Raw genomic sequence first — 19,625 nt, 5'->3', positions numbered from 1 at the left:
CTATGATCTAGTGCTGATGTATTAAGAATTGCGGCACCCAGAGAAATTAGTGAAAGTATTCCAAGACTGTACAAGCATATTTTCTCCGTGGTGGAATTGAGCCAACGATTAAGACTTTTCCCCGAGATAGGAGGCTGGCAGAAGCTCTAATACCAGAGTGCCAGAGTGTTTAGCGCCAGAACTGAACTAAAGGGAGCTTGACTCAGGGGAAAAGCCAGAAGAGCAGAAAATTGCATGGCCTTGATCTAACAGACCCTTTCTACGTCCATGGCCATTGATTCAGAGACAAACTGGGGCAGAAGATATTCAAGGTCATTTTATACCAAATTCACTCCAGGGATTGCGTCCCTTTACACCACACGTGGTTCGAGAAGAGCCAGTGAAGTGCAGAGAAAGGAGTCCAGGGCTGCTTGTTTCAGTCTAGAGTTCTTAACTCAGCCCCAGCTGGTGGCGTGACATTGAATAAGTCATTGGGCCTCTGTGTGCCTTGGACTCCTCCACTGTGAGCTGAGTAGGGCAAAGCATTCAAAATCTTTTCTTCTGGAACCTCACTCCTATACTACCCAAGAGTTTATATGACTCAAGGGCTCAGACTGTCGTGATTATTTCATAAACAAATATTTCTATAACCCTGAGAAAATAATCTTGTTAATCAATATTCTAACTTAACACAGAAAGAGTAACTACCTTCCCAGGGTGTGTGGATGCAGTGCTAGGTCCATGACATGCGGTATTGTTTATCCTCAAACAATTCTAAGGAACAAGGAGCAGTGTCCCTATTTTACAGAAGAGGAAACTGAGGCCCAGAAAAGTAAATCCCCAAGATCCCAGTGTTAGTGAGTAGGAAAGTCTAGACTCAAACCAGGCTCTGATCTCAAAGCCTTCCTCTTTCTACTGCACTCGTCATAGACCCTGTACCAGGGCTTACTTAGAAATGAGAGACAAGGCCAATCACAGTGAGTAAGGAAAAACATGGAATTGATCTTTTCTATTCTTAAATACTGCCATGACTTAGAGATGGAGCTTTGGGAGATCTTGATTTGAATGCCCCAAATGTCCAAAGGATTCTCTTCCCTTTTTCATGAAGAGACAAAGAATACAGGGGCTACTGGGAGAATTTACCCTCATGAAGACAAGGGAGCTCACAGCCACCACTCCCTTGTCCTGACTCTCCCTTTGTTTCACTGTATCTTGTGTTTTCCCCAGGGAGACCAGTCACCAGTGTAACTGATCAGCAAGTGCCTGACACAGGTGTGATTTATAGAAAATGCAACATTAAAGGCACTTTGGACATTGCTGGATCCCAGAACTTCTGCTCTGAAAGGGAGCTTAGACATCATCTAATTCAGAGCTCTTTATTTTTCTAATATGGACATTAAGACTCAGAGAGGTTGGTTGAACTGTCCAACATCATCAAGTCAGTGAAAAGTAGGGCTGGGACTAAAGCCTGGGTATTCTGGTCCCCGGATTTCGTAGAATAGTGACTAGTGTTTGGTGAACCTGGTAGGAGGTGTGAGATATGTTCAACACGGGAAAAAAAAAATGAGTTTTACTAGGGAAGTATAAAAAAAAAGTGTTCCTTATTATTAGCACCTTCCCATAGGCGCCCTGGGCCTGTTTCCCAAGCTGTGGTATAAAAATGGAAGGAGAAGGAAATGGCCCATTTTGTCATAGCAAAAATCACTGTGGGAAATAATGCAGTCTTCAAAATTGGGACAGGAACAAGACTATTTGTTAAAGCAAGTAAGTTCTATGAAATATCTTGATTTAGATATAGTTGAGGGACATCTGTTCTCGTTGATTTGTTTGAGGGGGTGTGCATGGTTTTGTCTGCCATTTATTTACTTATTTTTAATGATTTTATTTACTTACTTGACAGAGAGAGAGACAGTGAAAGAAGGAACACAAGCATGGGGAGTAGGGGACTGGGAGAGGGAGAAGTAAGCTTCCCACTGAGTAGGGAGCAGGATGTGGGGCTCGATCCAAGGACTCTGGGATCATGACCTGAGCTGAAGGCAGCTGCTTAATAACTGAGCAACCCAGGTGCCCCTTGTCTGCACCTTCTTAAATAAGAAGATAAGTTAGCAATGATAGAGTTGCATTTTTATCCATGAGCATCAGTAATGCAAGAAGCATGTCCTGAACACTTAGTGAGAATGGATAAACCCATAATATTACCCTAGGTCCTGGCTAGCACTGAAAGTCTGTAATTATATGAATGAATTTTTCAACCTGAATTTTCATGACCTTTTTTGTACAACATTTTTTATATAATCTACTGTATATAAAGCAGAATCTTCTATTGGGTTCTGCCTTATTTCTTGTCATCTTCCACTGGTCTTAGGAAAATGAAAGTTAAACAGTAAAATTATACACCTCCTCCCACTTTGGCACATGCGCACAGATGCGGGAACATGCTTGGTATTTGACCTCTGTGTGACATAGGAATCCCAGACTAGGGTTCAGTTACAGGGTACCATTTTGTATAAGGTTATGTCAGAGTGTGAGCACAGGCTATCAGAAGCTCATATTTGGAACCGGCACCCAACTTTTGATCAGCCCAAGTAAGTCAGATCTCCATAAATATGTAAACCCACCTGCAATATTGGATTTACATTTTATATGTGGCAATTTAGCATGGACTATAATAGAATGTCATTATTACTACTACTGCTTTGTTATTATTGATCATAACAATGCTGCGAGCTCAGAATATGTATTTTCTGCCATGTTATTTTTCTTACCCTTTAAGGAGAATCAGTGTCATGTTGAGATATTAAGAGAAAAATGCTTGAGTTTTCTTTGGAACCAAGTAACTTGCTTGTTCATTCAGTTGCCCCCTCTCTGTTGAGGGTCAATATGAACCTCACAATCTTTGGGGTTTTACACTGCCTCCTTATTATCTGTCTTAGAAATGCTTGCTTGATTTTTTTCCTGCCTAAGGACTTCAATTTTGAAGCTCACGTTTACCCAGCGTATACTTTGCTTTTAGCCTCTTCCAAAACTGGCCTCTTTGTCCCAATATTTGTGCCCAGTAAAAATCAGTTCAATTCATTCAATGATTACTGGGTATCATCAATAAGCCAGGGACCATAGTTGGTTTTAAAACAAAGAAAGAAACAAAAGAAGAAGCATAAGCCCCTGCTCTCAGGAACTTCCAGTCCATCAGGGAAACACCACTTACATATTAAAAGTCCAATAACAATGCAGATGTGAGTGTGACAAGGTGGCTACTGTATGTGGCCACGCACATGCCCAGGGGCCTGGCAGGGACCCCACTGGCTGGGGACAGGACAGTGGTGACAAGGGTCAGTCCACATGCTCTGGCAGAGACCAAGCATGATTTTGCCTGTGTGCTTCTGGAAAAGGATTTATGTCTGTTATCTGCTGAAATGTTTGACTTTCTTGAGGACAAAAAGCCCCCTTGGCAGAATCCTTGAGTGCTGTGAGGAGAGAAACAGCTATGAGTCCGGCGTGAGTCACCAGGACTCTGGCTCAGCGCCAGAGAAGAGGTGACTGCGTCCTGCAGAGGCATGGTTTTAGCATGTGCCCCAGCGCAGCATACTGGAAATGCTCTTGCTCCTACTCTTTCTAGCAATACATTCGTGCATATGTCCCCCCAAAAAACTGATACCTTCTCAGGCATGGCTGCTGAGGTGAGAAAATGCTCCCCCCAGCCCCTAGCCCTGGCCTTGGTATCTTTAGAAACACACCCACTGGCCTCCGTAGGAGGCAGGTTTTTCACAAACTTTAGTGAAGGCTGTTTTTCCCAGAGAAGAAATAGCTAGAGGCTGTTTGTTGGTAGCTGTGTTTAGGAAAAGGGGTGGGTGGGGGGTGCTGCCAAACCCCGTTAGGCAGGCTCAGAGCTGGCATTATAGGGAAAATGTGCAGATCAGCCTTTCCAGGTCCCCAGCTTGTAGAGCTCCAGAGAAGGCCGGGTGTCTTCCATGAGACCATGCACAACCCCAGGACCTTTTTGTAATGCACTTACCCAGAGTGTAGCTATGGGGACAACAGGCTCACTTTTGGGAAGGGGACCCAAGTGATGGTTATACCAAGTAAGTAAGCTGGGGCCATCCTCTACGAATGACCCCCTTCAAGACACCCCCAACCACTGCAACCACTGTGCCTACCCCCAGTGCTGGACAACTTCTTCCGTCCATGGCGGGGGTGGGGGGGTAGAGATACAATGTCATTCATCAGTGCCACAGCTAAGGTTCTTAGGCAGTCACTGTCCCAAACCTTTGCCTGTCCCTTGTTTCTTCTGCCCTCTGCTTCTCTTGGCATCTCTACCAACCATGCTCCCATCCTCTGTGAAAGTCTGCCCTGCTCTTCCCTGAGGCTGGGTTTCCAAATGAACAAAGACCCACAGACCATGAGAGGTGGAAGGGTCCTTGGGGACATCTTGCCCTTGTTGTAGGGGAATCTGGAGGCCCAGTGTCCAAGCATCTGTCCTGCGCCACATGGTACAGGCAGTGCAGGGCAGGGGCAAAGCCCCAGCCCCTCAATCCCAGCCCTGGGCTCAGCAGAGCCGCACAGCTCTTTGCTAACATGGCCCTCGAGCCCAGAGTGTGGTAAGCTGAAGGCCAGCAGCACACACCAGCCAGGAGCTGACGGCTGAGCTCCCGCCTTGGTTCAGGACCTCGGCCCAGGCCATGCCTTCAAGAGCTTAGTTTCCGCATCTCTGAAGTAGGGAACATGGTCTCTGGTATTCCCCTATTTCAAAATTATATGGAAACTCTTGTGATTTTTTTTTTCCTCTGTCCTATGTTTTCATAAGAGCCAGTCCCTGTCTGAATCAAGGTCATTAGAAATATAGGAATCAGGGGCACCTGGCTGGCTCAGTCAGAAGAGTATGCAACTCTGGATCTGAGAATCATGAGTTCAAGTCCCACGTTGAGCATAGAGCTTATTTAAAAAAAAAAAAAAATCAAAGGGCTTTGGATGCTTTGGCCTAGCACCAATCACTGGGAAGTGCCTGGATCCCGCTTGGAGTCTGTCCTGGAACCAGAGAAATGCAGGGACCAACCCCTGGGCCTCACACAGGAAGATGCCTAGGAATGGGTAGTTCTAAAGAGCTAAGGAAGGGGGAAGACAGGACAGCAGCATTTCAGGAACAGGAGGTAGACAGGCTTCAGCACGATAAATCATCAAGCCTCCTGGGCCCTCCAGCCTCACAGCCTTTCTGAAGCCCCTTGTATCTGACAGAAGAGTAATGGGGTCAGACCCTTAGTGACCTGGCGAAGCAGGCAGGGTGTGGCGGTTTGGGAAGGTTGCTCCCCACTGCTCTGTTGACAGGAGTACGAGTGTTCTGGGTCAAGGAGGGTGAAGCACTCTTCAGCCCTCACCCCCAGCTCCCGACACCCCCACCCCTGACTCTATGGCTAGGGGCTGCAGGAGATTTCCTGCAACTCCCAGAGCGTCCACCAGTGGTTTTTCCCTGGATGGTTGCCCCAACACCACTAGGGCAGTGGGTCGATGGTGGTCACATGAGACAGGTTTGATCAAAGGCTTTCCTCACTGTGTGTATCAGGAGGAAGCTACAGACTTACATTTGGAAGAGGGACCAGGCTTGTTGTTCATCCCTGTGAGTATTTTAGAATTCTTCATTCCGATAAGGGAAATGTGGTAGACAGGAATAGATTACGGAAGGATACTTTAATAATGAGAGCCCATGATGTGGTCTGCTCCGTCGTTAAGAATCCTTGGTTGTCTGGGTGTAACTTAGCAGGGCATTGGGTCTAATGACATGGTCGAGGCTATGCTGAACAAGGGTTTTGCAAACAGTACTTTTAGAAGACAAATCCTCAAGTTTTGGGGGGGAAAAAAAACAATAATTTACTCTTGGTTCAGTTTCAGAAGCAGAACTTTCTCCTTGGCAGCTAAGGGGTCTACCCCACCCGTCAACCCTATGGCTGAGACTCTCTCTCACACTTCCCCCTGGATCCATGAAATACCTGTTCTATGGGAGAGCATCCCAGCCAGGGTGGGACACTCAGGGGTGCTGGATGGGAGTGTGGGGAAGGGATGGGTCTCCTCGAGCTGCAAAAAGTTTCATGTCTTGCTCTTCGTGTGGAGCACTGCTGAATCATTACATTACAGCTACTATTGACTGAATGCTTGGCATACACCAGCGACTACTGTCTTTCACGAAGTTCTCACTCCATGTTCAATTTCATCCTACTGTTAGGTAGCTGGCATCATGCCCACTTTACAGATAAGGAAACAGAGCTTCCCGTTAAGTAATGTGCCCAGGATTGCACAGCTAGGAATAAGAGAGTTATGAGTGGAACTCGAATCTATTTGACTTCTATTTGACTATTGTCTTCGTGTTATCCATGCTAATCACTGTGAGCGCCATCCCCCCTCTCCCCGTACTCTGAGAAGGAAGAACCCAGACCTGGGAGGCCACTAATTGGTCCTCAGTGTGCCCACCCTGAGCCTTCTTGCCATGGTGATTGTGGCAGCCTTGAGGCAGGGTTCGGCATTTCTGTAGAGATCAACCAAGTCATTGAATTGGGTTGTCAGGATGTAGGGATGGCAGTGAGGGAAGTGGAAACCTAGAAGGACTGTCTACTGGGCATGAAGTGACATGGAAAGAGAAATTTATCATCAAAACCATAGAATAGGCTGTTTAATTTTTTTTAAGATTGTATGTATGTATTTATTTATTTAGGGGAAGGGAAAGAACAGGCGGGAATGGCGGCGGGAGTTAAGGGAGCTTAGGGAGGGGGAGAAAACCAAGCAGATTCCACACTCAATGGGGCTCGAACCCCACGACCCTGAGATCATGACCTGAGCCAAAATCAAGAGTCAGACGCTTAGCCGACTGAGCCACCCAGGCCTCCTAGAACATGCTGTTTAAAAGCTCTGTTCCTCCAAGAGGGAGTGCTGTAAACCTGTAGGGGACTGGGCAGCCACCCTGGGTGGCAGAGGGCAGGTATTTGTACTAGATCATACCACAGTGTGGACACAGGTGGCCGAGCACTCACTTTTGGGAGTGGAACAAGACTCCAGGTGCATCCAAGTAAGTGCCTGAACTGAGACTCTAGCCAAAGACACAGAAAGTCCCTACTCTGCTTTCTTAGATGATGAATCTGCACTTTCTCAGCCAATTTCTCATGTTTCTTCATGAGGCTTGAATGTTTTGAAATTTTAATTTCCAGCCACTGGCTCAATAGCGGTTTATTTTCTAATGCTAGAAATTTCCCATGGGTATTGGCCTTTTCATCATTACTGAGACGGACTCTTTTGCTGCTTCTAGATTCTTTTGAGATGAGAGATCTTTTTCAGGAAAGAAATTATGACTGATTATGCCAAAAAATGTATTTTTGTTATCATCGAGTTTTCATGAAAGGTGGGAAATTAAACTTCCCAAAGACACTGGCCATTGGACACACTCTCACAAAACTCCATATCTAATTGAGAGCTATAGGAAGAGCTTAAAGCCTAATTAATGGAATAAAAACAATAAAAAGTTTAGAAAAGAGAACCATACAGAACACAAAAGAGAAATGAAATCGTCCTAATAAAAGATAGACAGCAGGACTGCATCGAATAAATATTTACTAAGCAACTATTACATTCTAAACACTATGCTAGATGGGAGTGAGAGGAAAGGAGAGAGGGAGGAGGGGAGGCAGAAGTCAGGCAGGCAGGCAGGAAAGAAAGAAAAGGAAGGGAAGGAAGGAAAGATGGCAGTCTCTGCCATCCAGGATCTCCCAGCAGGTAAACGTCTATAAACAGACAACTGGGCTCAGTGTTACAATGTAGAGGAGATCCATGCAAGCTGCAATGGGAACAGAGAGGAAGGCATGCCCAACCTCCTATCTTAGTTCCCTGGTACTTCCATGCATCCTGCCCTGCACTGTAAGCTCAGTGAGGCCAGGACCCTCTCTCCTTCATCCTTACACCTCTACAGCCCAGCCCAATGTCTGGCACAGAAGTGTCACCAAACACGAGTGTTGAAAAAATGCCTTCTGGCTAGGGGAGTGAAGGAAGGCCTGAGTGGAGAGGTAGGAACTATTCAGAACCTGTTGCTTTAGACAGTAGCAAGTATTCCACAACGGACAGAGTTGTCATAGACTTCAAAATGGGAGATTATAGCATCCATCCAAATGCACAAGGGTGAGAAAAAGCCCATCTCTCTGGGGAAAATGTCCGCTGCCTTTACCTGTTCATTTGGGCATTTTAACAAAGACTCTTCCCTCCCAGGCTGCATTTGGAAAGCCTGAAACCCAAGCTATTTTTCAAGAACCAGAGTTCCAGTGCATGTAAGAACTATAATGTCTGTGATATAGAAGTAGCACAAGAAGGTTTTAACAGGAAAAAGGAAAAAACATCTCTTGATAAATATAGGAAGTCTACGTCTCCACTTGAGAGACCACCCAGGAAACTTCCCTCCATTTGTTCTAAGGAAACTTCTCCCTTAGGACCAAAATCTTCTTTGAGGTACACAGCTCCAAGGTGTGTAGGAAGGTGGGTGGAAAGAAGACTGGTAAATTCACAATTTGGGAAAGATTTTAAAGTTGCCGTTGTTTCTAGAAGGTAAACTCTGCAAAGTGTGGAAGCGTTGTGGTTCCTGCCTGTTGATTGCATCTGTGCCTGCCCTCGAGCTATTCCTGATGGCAGCAGGAGAATTCACTGTACAGCTGACTACATGTTCAGCAATTCCCCAAATAGAATGAAGCTGTTTTGTGATAATCAGAAAGAGATAATCAGAATCAATAAGACCCCTAATCATGTCCACAGGAGCAGGCAGGAGAACAGATTCAGAACACAGAAAACTGAAGGATTAAAGTTTGGATGGAATTTTAAACTCTTGGAACTAGAAAAGGGACTTCTAAGGAATATATTTATATTTATATATACCCACATGTTCCACAGATCTTAAGTGTTTAAGTGTTTTAAGAAAAGAAGTTTACTAGATCAAGTAAATTTGAGAAGCTCTGGATTTCTTCACTGCAGGACTTCTCAGAGCCTTTAAAATTAGCTAATATGGCTTGTCAGTATAGAGTATAACAGCACTTTTCAAACTAATTTGAGCTTAGAATCTTTTTTGCAGAAAAATTTAGGACTAGAGTTCTGTGAAACTCTCACCAAGAAGTACCTGTCTAAACCACTCTCAAACTTTGGAGATTTATTTTTCCCCATACGGATGTCAACCTTAATCTTAGAAACCTCTGGAGAAAAAGATTCTGGGGCCCTGTATATAACTCATTCTGATTCTCACAACCATCAGAGTTAAGCAGTCCTCCCTGTGCCTTTATGTGACTATTCCGCTGGCAAGTTTAGCCTCTCTCTCTGCCCTCAAGGAATAACAATGCCTTTCTAAAAGAGCCTTGCGCAGGCCTCGAGTCCAGGATTTAGCCGTCCCCTAGGTGTGCCAGGGCTCTGAATTCCCCCTCCAGATTCATTTCCCAATTAATTCCTGGCTCTTCTTCAGACACCTCCAATTTTCCTCCTTTGCTTTCAGTGTGGAACCCAGAAAGGATGTCTACCCTCCAGGAAGGCCGATCAGCTCCAGTCTGACTGTGAGGGAAAGGTCTGTGGGCTTATTACACCAAAAGCTGAGGAACTGGGACTTGGTGAGCCAGACTTTTCTCTTGGGTCAGGGAAAGAGTGATTTGGAGGAATCTGTAGCATGGGGACAGAAGACATTGCTGCCCCCGGAAGGCTGACCCTGCCCAGCTTAGAGTTCTTGTAAAGCGCCCCGCTATTGTGTTGTCTGGTAGTTACAGTCAGTTGACCTTTGGAGCTGGGACCAGGCTGGCTGTGAACCCATGTGAGTACGATCACGCACGAGTCTGGGGCAAAAGTAACCCTCGGCTTGTCTGTGAGAAAACCGGCAATGATTTACAGCAAACTCAGGGGAACGGTACACACTTGTTTTCCATTTCCTATAAGCTCTCTTGGTGACTTAAAACATTCCCATTTCTCATATTAAAGACAGAAGTCCCAAGAGCCAATTGAGTAAATGAAAGACCAGGCAGAATAATTTACGGAAATGTAGAAAGAATTCCAGATACTCAGCACTCTCAAACAAAGCCTATAGTATCAGCACCAGATAATCAGAACATTCAGGAAATTAGCATTCCCTTGTGGGGAAGGAATGACTTAATGGGCGAACCTGAATTCCCTCTTATTGCCTATCGCAGCCCTTAGTGGTGGCATTCCTTGTTTCCGCTAATGACGTGGTATGGGGATACCTGCTCCCAGAATCTTCTCTGGAGTTTAGGAGTCTTGAACCTCTCCCAGGGAAAAAAGTGACCCTGACCCCTACCTAAATGGCAGTTATATTTTGTGACATATCAAGGCACGGAGGCAGGATTGTATGGGCTTCACAGCAAACTTGACAGGTGGACAGATCTGGGGGAAATTCTGGCCCTACCCTCTCTAAAGTCTCTACTTCCTCAGCATCAAAATGCCAAGAACCACATCATAATAATATAAGACAATGCCCAGCAGATAGCAAGCAATTAATAAATAATAGCTTTCTTTGTTTTTTGTTTTCTTTTGTTTTGTTTTGTTTGCTTTTTTGGTTTTTGGTTTTTGTTTTATTATTAACAAATAATGTATTATTTGTTTCAGGGGTACAGGCCTGTGATTCATCAGTCTTATACTATTCACAGTGTTTTTCTAGTGATAATTTCATTATTATTATTATTCTCCCCATCTTCATCAAGGCCTTGCTATAAAAGGTTTACATTATTGTAAAAGGGAGGGGTAAGAGCTTCCCTGGGAAATAGAAAATCTAAGAAACAAAGACCCAGGGAGACTTTTAGGATGGTGCTTTCGCAGCCTGGTGGGTTCCAGTAGATTAATGTCAAGAAGGATATTACAAATACCTTAGCTGCCATGGGAATGAGAGTACCATGTTAATCTTTGGAGCAGGGACCAGACAGAGAGAATGTCCAGCCAAGTAAGTAAAGTGGAACAAGGGTCAACCTTGACAATTAATTCTTCTTTGTCCAGGATGCTAAGTTGAGCCCAGGTATTTTCTTCTGTAGGATTCCTAATGGTTCTTTTCACTCATCCCCAGAAAATTCTCCCATCCAGCATTCAATGCTCAGGAAACATCTTTAGACTGAGACTAGGAATCATGAGGCAAGTGTTAAGTACATAGTCTTGGGCCTTCCACGAGAAGATCCAAGATACCGCTGCCCTGGACAGGGATTGTGCCCTACTGAATTCTTGGTTTATTGAGATCACAGGGTACTATAGCAGGATAAAGCAGGGGGGAAAGGGCTGAACAACCAAATCCTCAACACAAAAGAGCAAGCAGAATGTCTAACTCTAGAAAGTGTCTTGTCCCCTGGAGGAGATCAGTACTTCTACTGAAGCAAGAGGTAGATTTCGTGAGTTTCTGTAATGGTGTCACCTGCAGTGTGAATACTGGAGGAATTGTGGGCAAATTCACATTTGGAAAAGGATCCCAAGTGTCTATAATAGCTGGTGAGTCTTCCCACGTGGCCCCATTTGCAATCCCATGGGCCAGTGAGTGTCTCTATTCCTTTCCTTGGGAATATCAGTCTTAACTATGGGGAGGCTAACTGTGTGTGTTACAATGAATTGTCTTACAGAAGCCTCTGTGAAAGGAAAAGCCATCACTATCAATTTTGAAAATCTGTGTTTCTCTAGGTCAAACACATTAAAACTTGACTTTAATCGTTCAATGGATATTTTCTAATGCCTTCTATGTGGCCATCACTCTAAAAAATGTTAGACTGACTGCAAAGAAGTCTAAGACAGATGACTGACCTATTCCCAAATTGGATAAGAACTAGCTAAAGGGACATAACTACTGTAAATTTAGCAAGTTGAAAACTATTTCAGTGTGAACAAATTGATGACATCAATAGGCACAATTGAGATTCAGAGGAATGAGTTTACAGCTGGAAGTTGGCCTAGACAGATAAGGTTTTATGCAGTAGAAAGGATTCACTAAGGTTTTATGCAGTAGAAGGATAGGTAAGATCTGTGTGGGCAAAGACTGGAGAGAAGGGGACTTTCAAGCATAAGGAACAACAACAAAAAAGGCAGGATCTTGGATGTGAATAAGGCATGTGCATTTTGGCCTAAATAAACACATCTGATAATAAACTGGAAGCAGGGAAAAGCAAATAAAATGTCTTTTTAAACAATAGAGAAAAGGAATTCTAGGCCCTTCAAGAGAATTCAGACAATTAGGGCCAAGGCTGGCCACTAGGAACCTGGGGATCCAATTTAGAAATGGAGACCAGATATGAATGTGAGAGGGGGCCAGCCCCTTCCCGGATGCCTCATGTCCTAGGGACCCCCCCTCTCCTTCTTCAATAGGCTCTATGAGGTAGGTTACCCCATTCCTCAGAGGAGGAGAAACCTAAGGGTTTCTGTAATGGAGACATTAGGTGTGGTAAGAAGGTGTTGCCTCACGTTTGAAATTTGGCAAAGGAACCAGAGTTTCCATAACTCCTGGTAAGTCCACCCAGGCTCATTGTTTCTTGATCTCACCAGAGGCTCTGTGGGACCCAGAGTCAGGACTGCTAAGTGGGAACACTTCTGGGTTCCTAGTACCTAACTACAAAGCACTGATTTCGTGGGAGGGAAGCTTTCATGGGAGGAATCACTGTTGTGCCCCGACGCATCAGAAGCACTAGAGCTTTTGGACATGTGCCTCTGCAGTCAGTTTTGAATTATAATGAAAAGTTAGGATCTAGCAGAGCTGAACTTCCACACTGGAAACTTGATCCAGTCTTCCTAAGGCCAACGTCTGAGATGTCATCAGTAGAAGGATGGGCGTTGCTAAGGTGGAACAGGATAGGATGCATCTCCTCCCAGGGCTCTGGCAGAAGGACCCTTAAAGACCTCCAAATTAAAAGTGATTCATTTCTCGTCCTCAGACAAAAAGAGATGGTTGTGCCAGAGGTACATGGGAGTGGAAGTAAAAGGACTTAAAACAAAGCAAGTTTAAGGATCAGTACCCAGCTTTTTTTACCAAAAAGTTCTGATAAGCAGGAAATTTTGCGAATCTGTTGGTTACTAGGCCATTTATGATCCAACAATCGTTTCTTGAGCACATACTACATGGCAGACACTAGGTGAACTTGACTTTTTTCTCTCAAGTTCCTTATGTGCCCTAGATGAGTAGGCCTTGACCTGAAAACTCTTCCTGTGGGCCTGCAGGTGAAGCTCTATTCATTTAAGGCACAGAAAGGACTTGAGAGAAGAAAATTCAAGCTCTCCAGATCATGACAGCCCCTGAATGTCATGCCAGGAAATTTGGACATTATTCTGTGGGCACTAGGGAGTCCCTGAATTATTCTGAACAAAAATGATGCAATCAGCTCTAGGTTTTAGACAAGTACTTTGGAGGATGAGCTCAAAAAAAGAGAATGGGGAGACAGTGGGGGTAGAGAGGGAAGCAAGAGAGGAAATCAGAGGTAAGGAAACTGGACAGGAGAAACAACAGTAAAAATGCAGATAGGGAAGCCCAAAAATGAATGAAGTCTTGGTAAAAATGAGACCTGGGAGCGGCGAATATCATCTCAAGTCTTCTGACTTCATTGATTTGCTATTTCATGTTGATTTCTCACTAGTGAAGTTGGGCAAAAATTGGCCTTTCCCTCATGGAGTCACCCTCCCATCCTCACCGACTTAAAGATGGTTTTTAAGGCGCACAATCAGCCCTCAGTACCTTTCCTTGAAAACTCTCATATTCTGTAGCATAGCTCTCTCCAGACCAACACTGTCCAACAGGACTTTCTGGGATGATCGAAGTGTTCTATCAACCTGCACTATCCAACACGGCAGCTACAACACTCTTAAAATGAAGTTTTAATTTTTAATTAAATTTTAATTTGATTTCATTTTCATTCATTTTAATTTAAATAGCCACAGGTAGCTAAAGACTATCACATTGGACAGCATGCTAGACCTTCTCCAGCCTGACACTTAGTGGCTCTAGAAATTGATTTGAGTGTTTAACCACAACTCAGAGTTGGACATCGGGCCCCCACAGCAACCCCTCTTCCCCCACTAAGCCCAAACTGTTCTAGTGGCACCTTACCCTCTACCTTCTCCTCAAGACCACATTCTCTCAGCACCTCCATACCCTTCCACATCCCCATTCCCAGCCCCATCCATGACTCCCATCGAGGACTAACAAACCCACTGGGGTATGTTGGTGGCACATAATGGCTTTCGGTCTCTTTCTCTCCCTATAAAAGATTTATGCCCTAGGGCCTTAATCCACAGTGATGTCAGACCCTACCCCCAGCCCCAGATATGGGGACATTGAAGAGGAACAGGCAGAATCCCTCAGGGACAGAGCTTTGGATGTCCCTCACATGAGACCATATACCCACCCGTGTTATGCTGCTCCAGGGACAGCCCCACACCCTTGACTTGATACCCTTGGGATGCCTTGACTCAGCAACCCAAGACAAGGCCAAAGGCTGGTGTCCCTGATTTCAGGTCCAGCTGGAAGTCTGCATTGCGAAGGCCACCATGGCTGGACTCACAAGTGGGGTGCACCCCTGGTCTGAGAAACCTTGCATGCAGGGTGGGGAGCCGTGGGAGTAGAGAACCACAGAGGCAGGAAATTCTAGTCCCAACCCTGCTGTAAACTCTCTGGGTGGCCCCAGTGTGTTAACCCTCCCAGCAAACCTCTGTTTCCTCTTCTAAAGGCAGGAGGTCTGAAAGAATAAACAATAAGAGTTATATTAAAAACACAAAATCCTAAAGAAATACTGAAGACTGATTCTCAGCTCTAAGGAAAAGCCTCCATTGACCCTTATTTCCTGGGGGTGAAGAAATAGACTGTGTATAACTCAGTAGTACATTATCATGGCAGTATCCCAGCATTATCAAGAGCTACAGTTAATCTCATCGATTCAGTGCTTTATAGTTTGTTAACTGTAATTCTATAGAGAGAAACTCCCCCTTTGATCTTCCATGGAGGATGTAATGTCTCCATTTTACAGATGAACTTCCTGACATTTAGGGAGCTGATGTGCCTTGCTCAAGACCTTGGATCTAATGAATGGTAGAACAAGGATTGGGAGGCAGGTATTCCAACTTAATGTCTAAAACTTTTACCAAGGAGAAATCTCCTCATTGTGATGTGACCGATCTTTCATCTTAATGCCAGCCGATAAGAAACCTCCAATTGCTGTCCACACCCAGCCTAATTTGGAGGAGGCCACCCCTGATTCCTAGATGTATGGTTTGCTTTGCTGGGCTTCTATTCTATTCTAGGCTTGCTTTGTCCTGTCAGAGCAGCGTTGCTGCTTACTAGTCCCACCGTGCTTTGGAAGATGTTCCTATTAAGTGAAAAAATGAACAGTATCATTAAGGAGCCCTGCATTTCTGGTTTCCTTGAATGCCAGGCAGGGCCAGCCAGAGAGCCTCCACTGAGAACCTGGCCTCTTGGCCAGGACCCATGGCTTTTGCCTGGCCCTGACTTCCAGTCCACTTAGAACTGGTTTCCAGAATGTTCTTTTCTACCCAAAGCCTGAGAATGTGACTTGCCAGCCCCACAGAGCCTTGCTCTTGCCCATCACTGGCATCTGGACTCAGACCTGGGTTGGGGCAAAGAGGGAAATGAGCATCTCCTAACCTGGGTTCTTTTGGCCCACAGATATCACGGACCCTGACCCTGCCGTGTACCAGCTGAGAAGCCCTAAATCCAGTAACATCTCTGTCTGCCTGTTCACCGATTTTGATTCTGAAACCAATGAGGAGCAAGCCCCAGAGCCCACGATGACCAGGCTAAAAAGTACCGTCCTGGACATGTGGTCGATGAATTCCAAGAGCAATGGGGCCCTGGCGTGGAGCGCCAGCACTGATTTTAAATGCAATGAGACCTTCCATGAGGAATTCTACTCCAGCTCAGGTGAGAGCAGACTCGGTGCCTGTGCCAGCCGAAGCTTCCCACTCGGGAGATGCCTGGTTCTTCCCCTAAAAGCTGCTCTGATGGGTGGTCTCGGCCTCATCCACTGTCAGTGAAGCCCCTCCACTCCTGTGACTGAGCACCAGGGAGCTCCATCCTGGCATGTCCCAGGATGTCCTAAGCAAAGAAGGGATGGGAAGAAGGTGGTGGGAAGGGTACTGGCTTCTCACCTGCCCCGAATTCCCACCTCCCTGCCTCTGCTCAGGCCGTTTGCCCCCTCACTGCCCCGTCTAATGCCTTTCTCCGAGATACCTCCCCTTGGTTCTGTCTCTCTGCCAAAGAGCCAACCTCAGCCAGTCATTCATTCACTCAACAAACACTGGTTGTGCATATACAATGTGCCAGGGGCTGGAGTGAAGGAGTAAATAAGTCAGATGAGGGGTCTGCCCTGAGCAAGCTCCACTACATTGGGGGAGGCCATCCATCAGCAAGCAGAAATCTAGAGAACTTCGGATTGTAACATGTGCTTTAACTTGGGGGTAGAGGAAGCAGGCAACTTAGGGACAGAGTCTGGGCAGGGATCTCTGGGGAAATGCTAGATGAGATGAGAGTTAAAGGAGAAGAAGGGAGCAGCTGTGCCAAGGGTAGAGGGGGGAGCCTGTGGAGGGCTGACACAGGGGCACAGCGAGGAAGGGGAAGAACAGCAGGACAGGAGATAGACGAAGTAGGGAAGGGCCTCATCACAGGGCCTCCTAGGTCACGAGAGGGCAGCCACCCTCCTAAGTCCAATGAGGAGCTATTGATTGGTTTTAAGAAGGAGAATGACATCCAATTTGCTTTTTTAAAAGAGCACTCCAAGTGGAAAATGGATTGTAGGAGCCAAGAGTGGAAGCAGAAAGGAAGCTGTTGCCACAGACAGATGACGGGGGCCTGGACAGGGGGAGTAAGGGAGTTCAGTGGCCAACATGATTTCAGATTCAAAGGGAGAACCAGGCAGGGCTGCAAAGGAAAGAGGAGAGCAAGGAAGGTGGCTGGATTTCCTCCCCAAGCCGCTGAGCCAATGAGAGTGCCATCCACTGAGATGGTAACAACAAAGGAACAAATTTGAAGTGACTCCATGGGACACAGAAGGGCATCTATACCCCTAATGGCACTCTGCCACTGTGTGGTGTCTTACTGCCTCTTTCAGACTCCAGACTGGAACCTACCCAAGGGCAGGATCTGTTCTGATGGTTCCTTGTGGCCTTGTGTTGGGTGACAGGTCCTTTGCACAAGCAGCGTTTGTGAAGTGAATGCAGTAGTCCCCAGAAGCCAGGGCCCTCCCAGCGGGTGTCCACAGGCAACAAGTCCCTTCCAGATCTCTCCAGGGGAGCACATGGAAAACCTGTAGACAGAGGCTCATCTGCCCAAACTAGAAGGTCTGGCATGGGAGAGTCGGCTCACTCAACTCTAAGAAAATGTCTTTGTTTCTCCTTTTAGACTTTTCCTGTAATGCCACTTTGATAGAGAAAAACTTCGAAACAGGTAAGAGAGGGATCTAACCCAGCTTCAAGATGTACCCACAATCACCCTGACTAGATAGGAGAGGCGGGAAGGGATATATGGATCTGGAAGGAAGTTAGGAAGAACAGGAATATTCTTGAATCCCCAGGCTCCTCTCACCATCTCTAACGTGCTTTCCCCCTCTGAGGACTTTCAGGATGAGTCTCTAGTTTCCTAGAACCCCATGACTCACTCCTAGGTCTCTGGAGAACCAAAGAGAGCTTCTCGGTGGCCCAGCGGTGACATTTCCAACTGGCTTGTGCAGGGCCCTGAACTCACCAGCTCCTCCTGAGGGCGTGTTCCCTCTGTGCCAGTAGCTGGGGTTCTGCCTTCTTTCAAGAAAAGCAGCAGGATTCCTGTAGGCAGAATCTTGTCTCTCAGGATCCCCACCACTCCCGGCCACCTGCCCTGGGCCCATCCATTTCCATCTGAGTTGTTTTCACTGAATCGTCCCTCTTGGAGTTCAGGTGCCTGCTAGTCACCCGGGGACCCAGACCCAGGGGGTTACAGTGAGTTCTGAGCCCTGCCCCATCCCCACTCTTGAGGGAGACAGACATAAAATAAGGATTGAGTGCAGCTCGTGTTTTCCTTTGCAAAGAATAATACAAATAGGGTTAGGAAGGGATATGCATGCCAATAACCTCTTGTTTGGCAGATATGAACCTAAACTTCCACAACCTGTTCATGATCGGGCTGCGTGTCATCCTCCTGAAAGTGGCTGGGTTTAACCTGCTCATGACGCTGCAGCTGTGGTCCCGCTGAGGTGAGCGGGCATCTCAGGTGGGAGGGAGGGCTGTGAGGGTCTCAAGCTCAGAAAGCAAACCTCCCCCTAGGACTTGCTTTTAGGTCCTATAGCGGGGCCCACCAAACCCCTCCTCCTTCTCCGGTTAGGGGTTACTACTGTAAATAACAGTGGCTTGGAACATTGGTAGGACTCCTCAAGGGACAAGAGGCACCTCCGCTGAGCCATGTCTCCCCTATAAATTATGAAGAATAGTTGTTATTCTCCTCAGTTTGGAAAGAAAGACATTGAGGCCAAGTCACAGCAAGGGCCAGCCACTAATGAGTGGAAAAACATGAGAAACTCAGGACCCAGACTCATTTACACCCATGCCTTCCATTATACTCCTTTCAATGCAAAACCTACAGGGGCCCCCAATTCCTTTCCTCATGTCCTCTGCCCCCAGTATGACGCAAAGATGTTATATGCCTCTTATGCCCTAACCCTAGCTCTCTCCCCATATCCCTGTCATCCTACTGACAAGTGCCTCCTGTTCCACCACCATCAACAGGAAGTCCAGTGTCCGTTCGCTCCCAGAACTCTACAAATGGAGGCATCTCCATCCACATCCCTAACTGCCCCTGACTCTGTCTCCTCGGTAGTCAGCCCTAACCACTGTGCTTCCTCCACCCAGGTCACCAAGAACATGAGAGCGCCTGGCACTCCCTCGCTCCTGGCTCCCCACCGTACCTCTTCCCCCTCTTCAAGCAGAGAGGCAGACTGTCTGCTCCCCTGAACAGATAAGAAGGCTCCCTCTGCCTCTCTGGCCCCACTGGCAATGGCCACCAGCTGGATCCCACCAGATACTCACCATCAAGGTGCTGAAGAGCTGCCAAACCCTGCCTCTGCCCCCTCGGTTCCCTCACTGCTGCTTGTCACCACTGGACGCTCACAGCAAAGTCAGGGGGCCGCTGCGGAGAGACTCCCTGTCCCTCCCCTGAGACTGCCTCTTACATCCCCTGTCCCCTATCCTCTGGGCGAGGAACCCCCAGTGGGTCCTCCTGGGCTCTAGCTCCCGGAGAAGGTTGTGAGGAGTCTGTTTTTTTAAATAATGTTCATAAATATGTATACCCTTTTCCCCAAGATGTGGGGGAAATTATTACGGAGACCCTGCTGTGCTGTGTATCTGAGCAGCGTTGTATATCCTGCTACCCGTGATTCATTAAAGGCAATTTGGAAGAGCCCAAATGTGCTCCTGTTGACTGGGTTTGGTCAGGGTCACGTATGCTCAGCTTGCTATTGATCCCTGACTGGGCAGAAAGAAGCCAAGGCGTTTGTCCTGATGTTGCTCAGGGTGCCTAATTCAACAAGTTGCTGAAGTCAATCTCATCCTGGAACAACCTCTAAAAAAATTCCACTTAGAAGGCTGAGCTGGGGGGGTGGGCGGGGGGGGGCAGGCAAACCCACTTAATAGTTGAGGTCCCTGCTCTT

General features: G+C 46.5%; 1 protein-coding gene across 1 annotated transcript in view; it reads left to right on the top strand.

The window, feature by feature from the left end:
• Positions 1-19,382, top strand: part of LOC122893311 (T cell receptor alpha chain MC.7.G5-like) — a 269,897-nt gene extending 250,515 nt beyond the window's left edge. Inside the window, exons 5-8 of the mRNA XM_044230236.1 lie at positions 15,620-15,874; positions 17,351-17,395; positions 18,069-18,176; positions 18,829-19,382. Coding sequence (XP_044086171.1) covers positions 15,620-15,874; positions 17,351-17,395; positions 18,069-18,175 — 407 coding nt within the window. The 3' untranslated portion in view covers position 18,176; positions 18,829-19,382. The remainder of the gene's footprint in view (positions 1-15,619; positions 15,875-17,350; positions 17,396-18,068; positions 18,177-18,828) is intronic.
• Positions 19,383-19,625: the final 243 nt, after the last annotated feature.

The sequence above is a fragment of the Neovison vison genome, chromosome 13 (genome assembly GCF_020171115.1).
Source record: "Neovison vison isolate M4711 chromosome 13, ASM_NN_V1, whole genome shotgun sequence".
Lineage (NCBI taxonomy): Eukaryota > Metazoa > Chordata > Mammalia > Carnivora > Mustelidae > Neogale > Neogale vison.
This window is presented reverse-complemented; position numbering and strand designations above follow the sequence as displayed.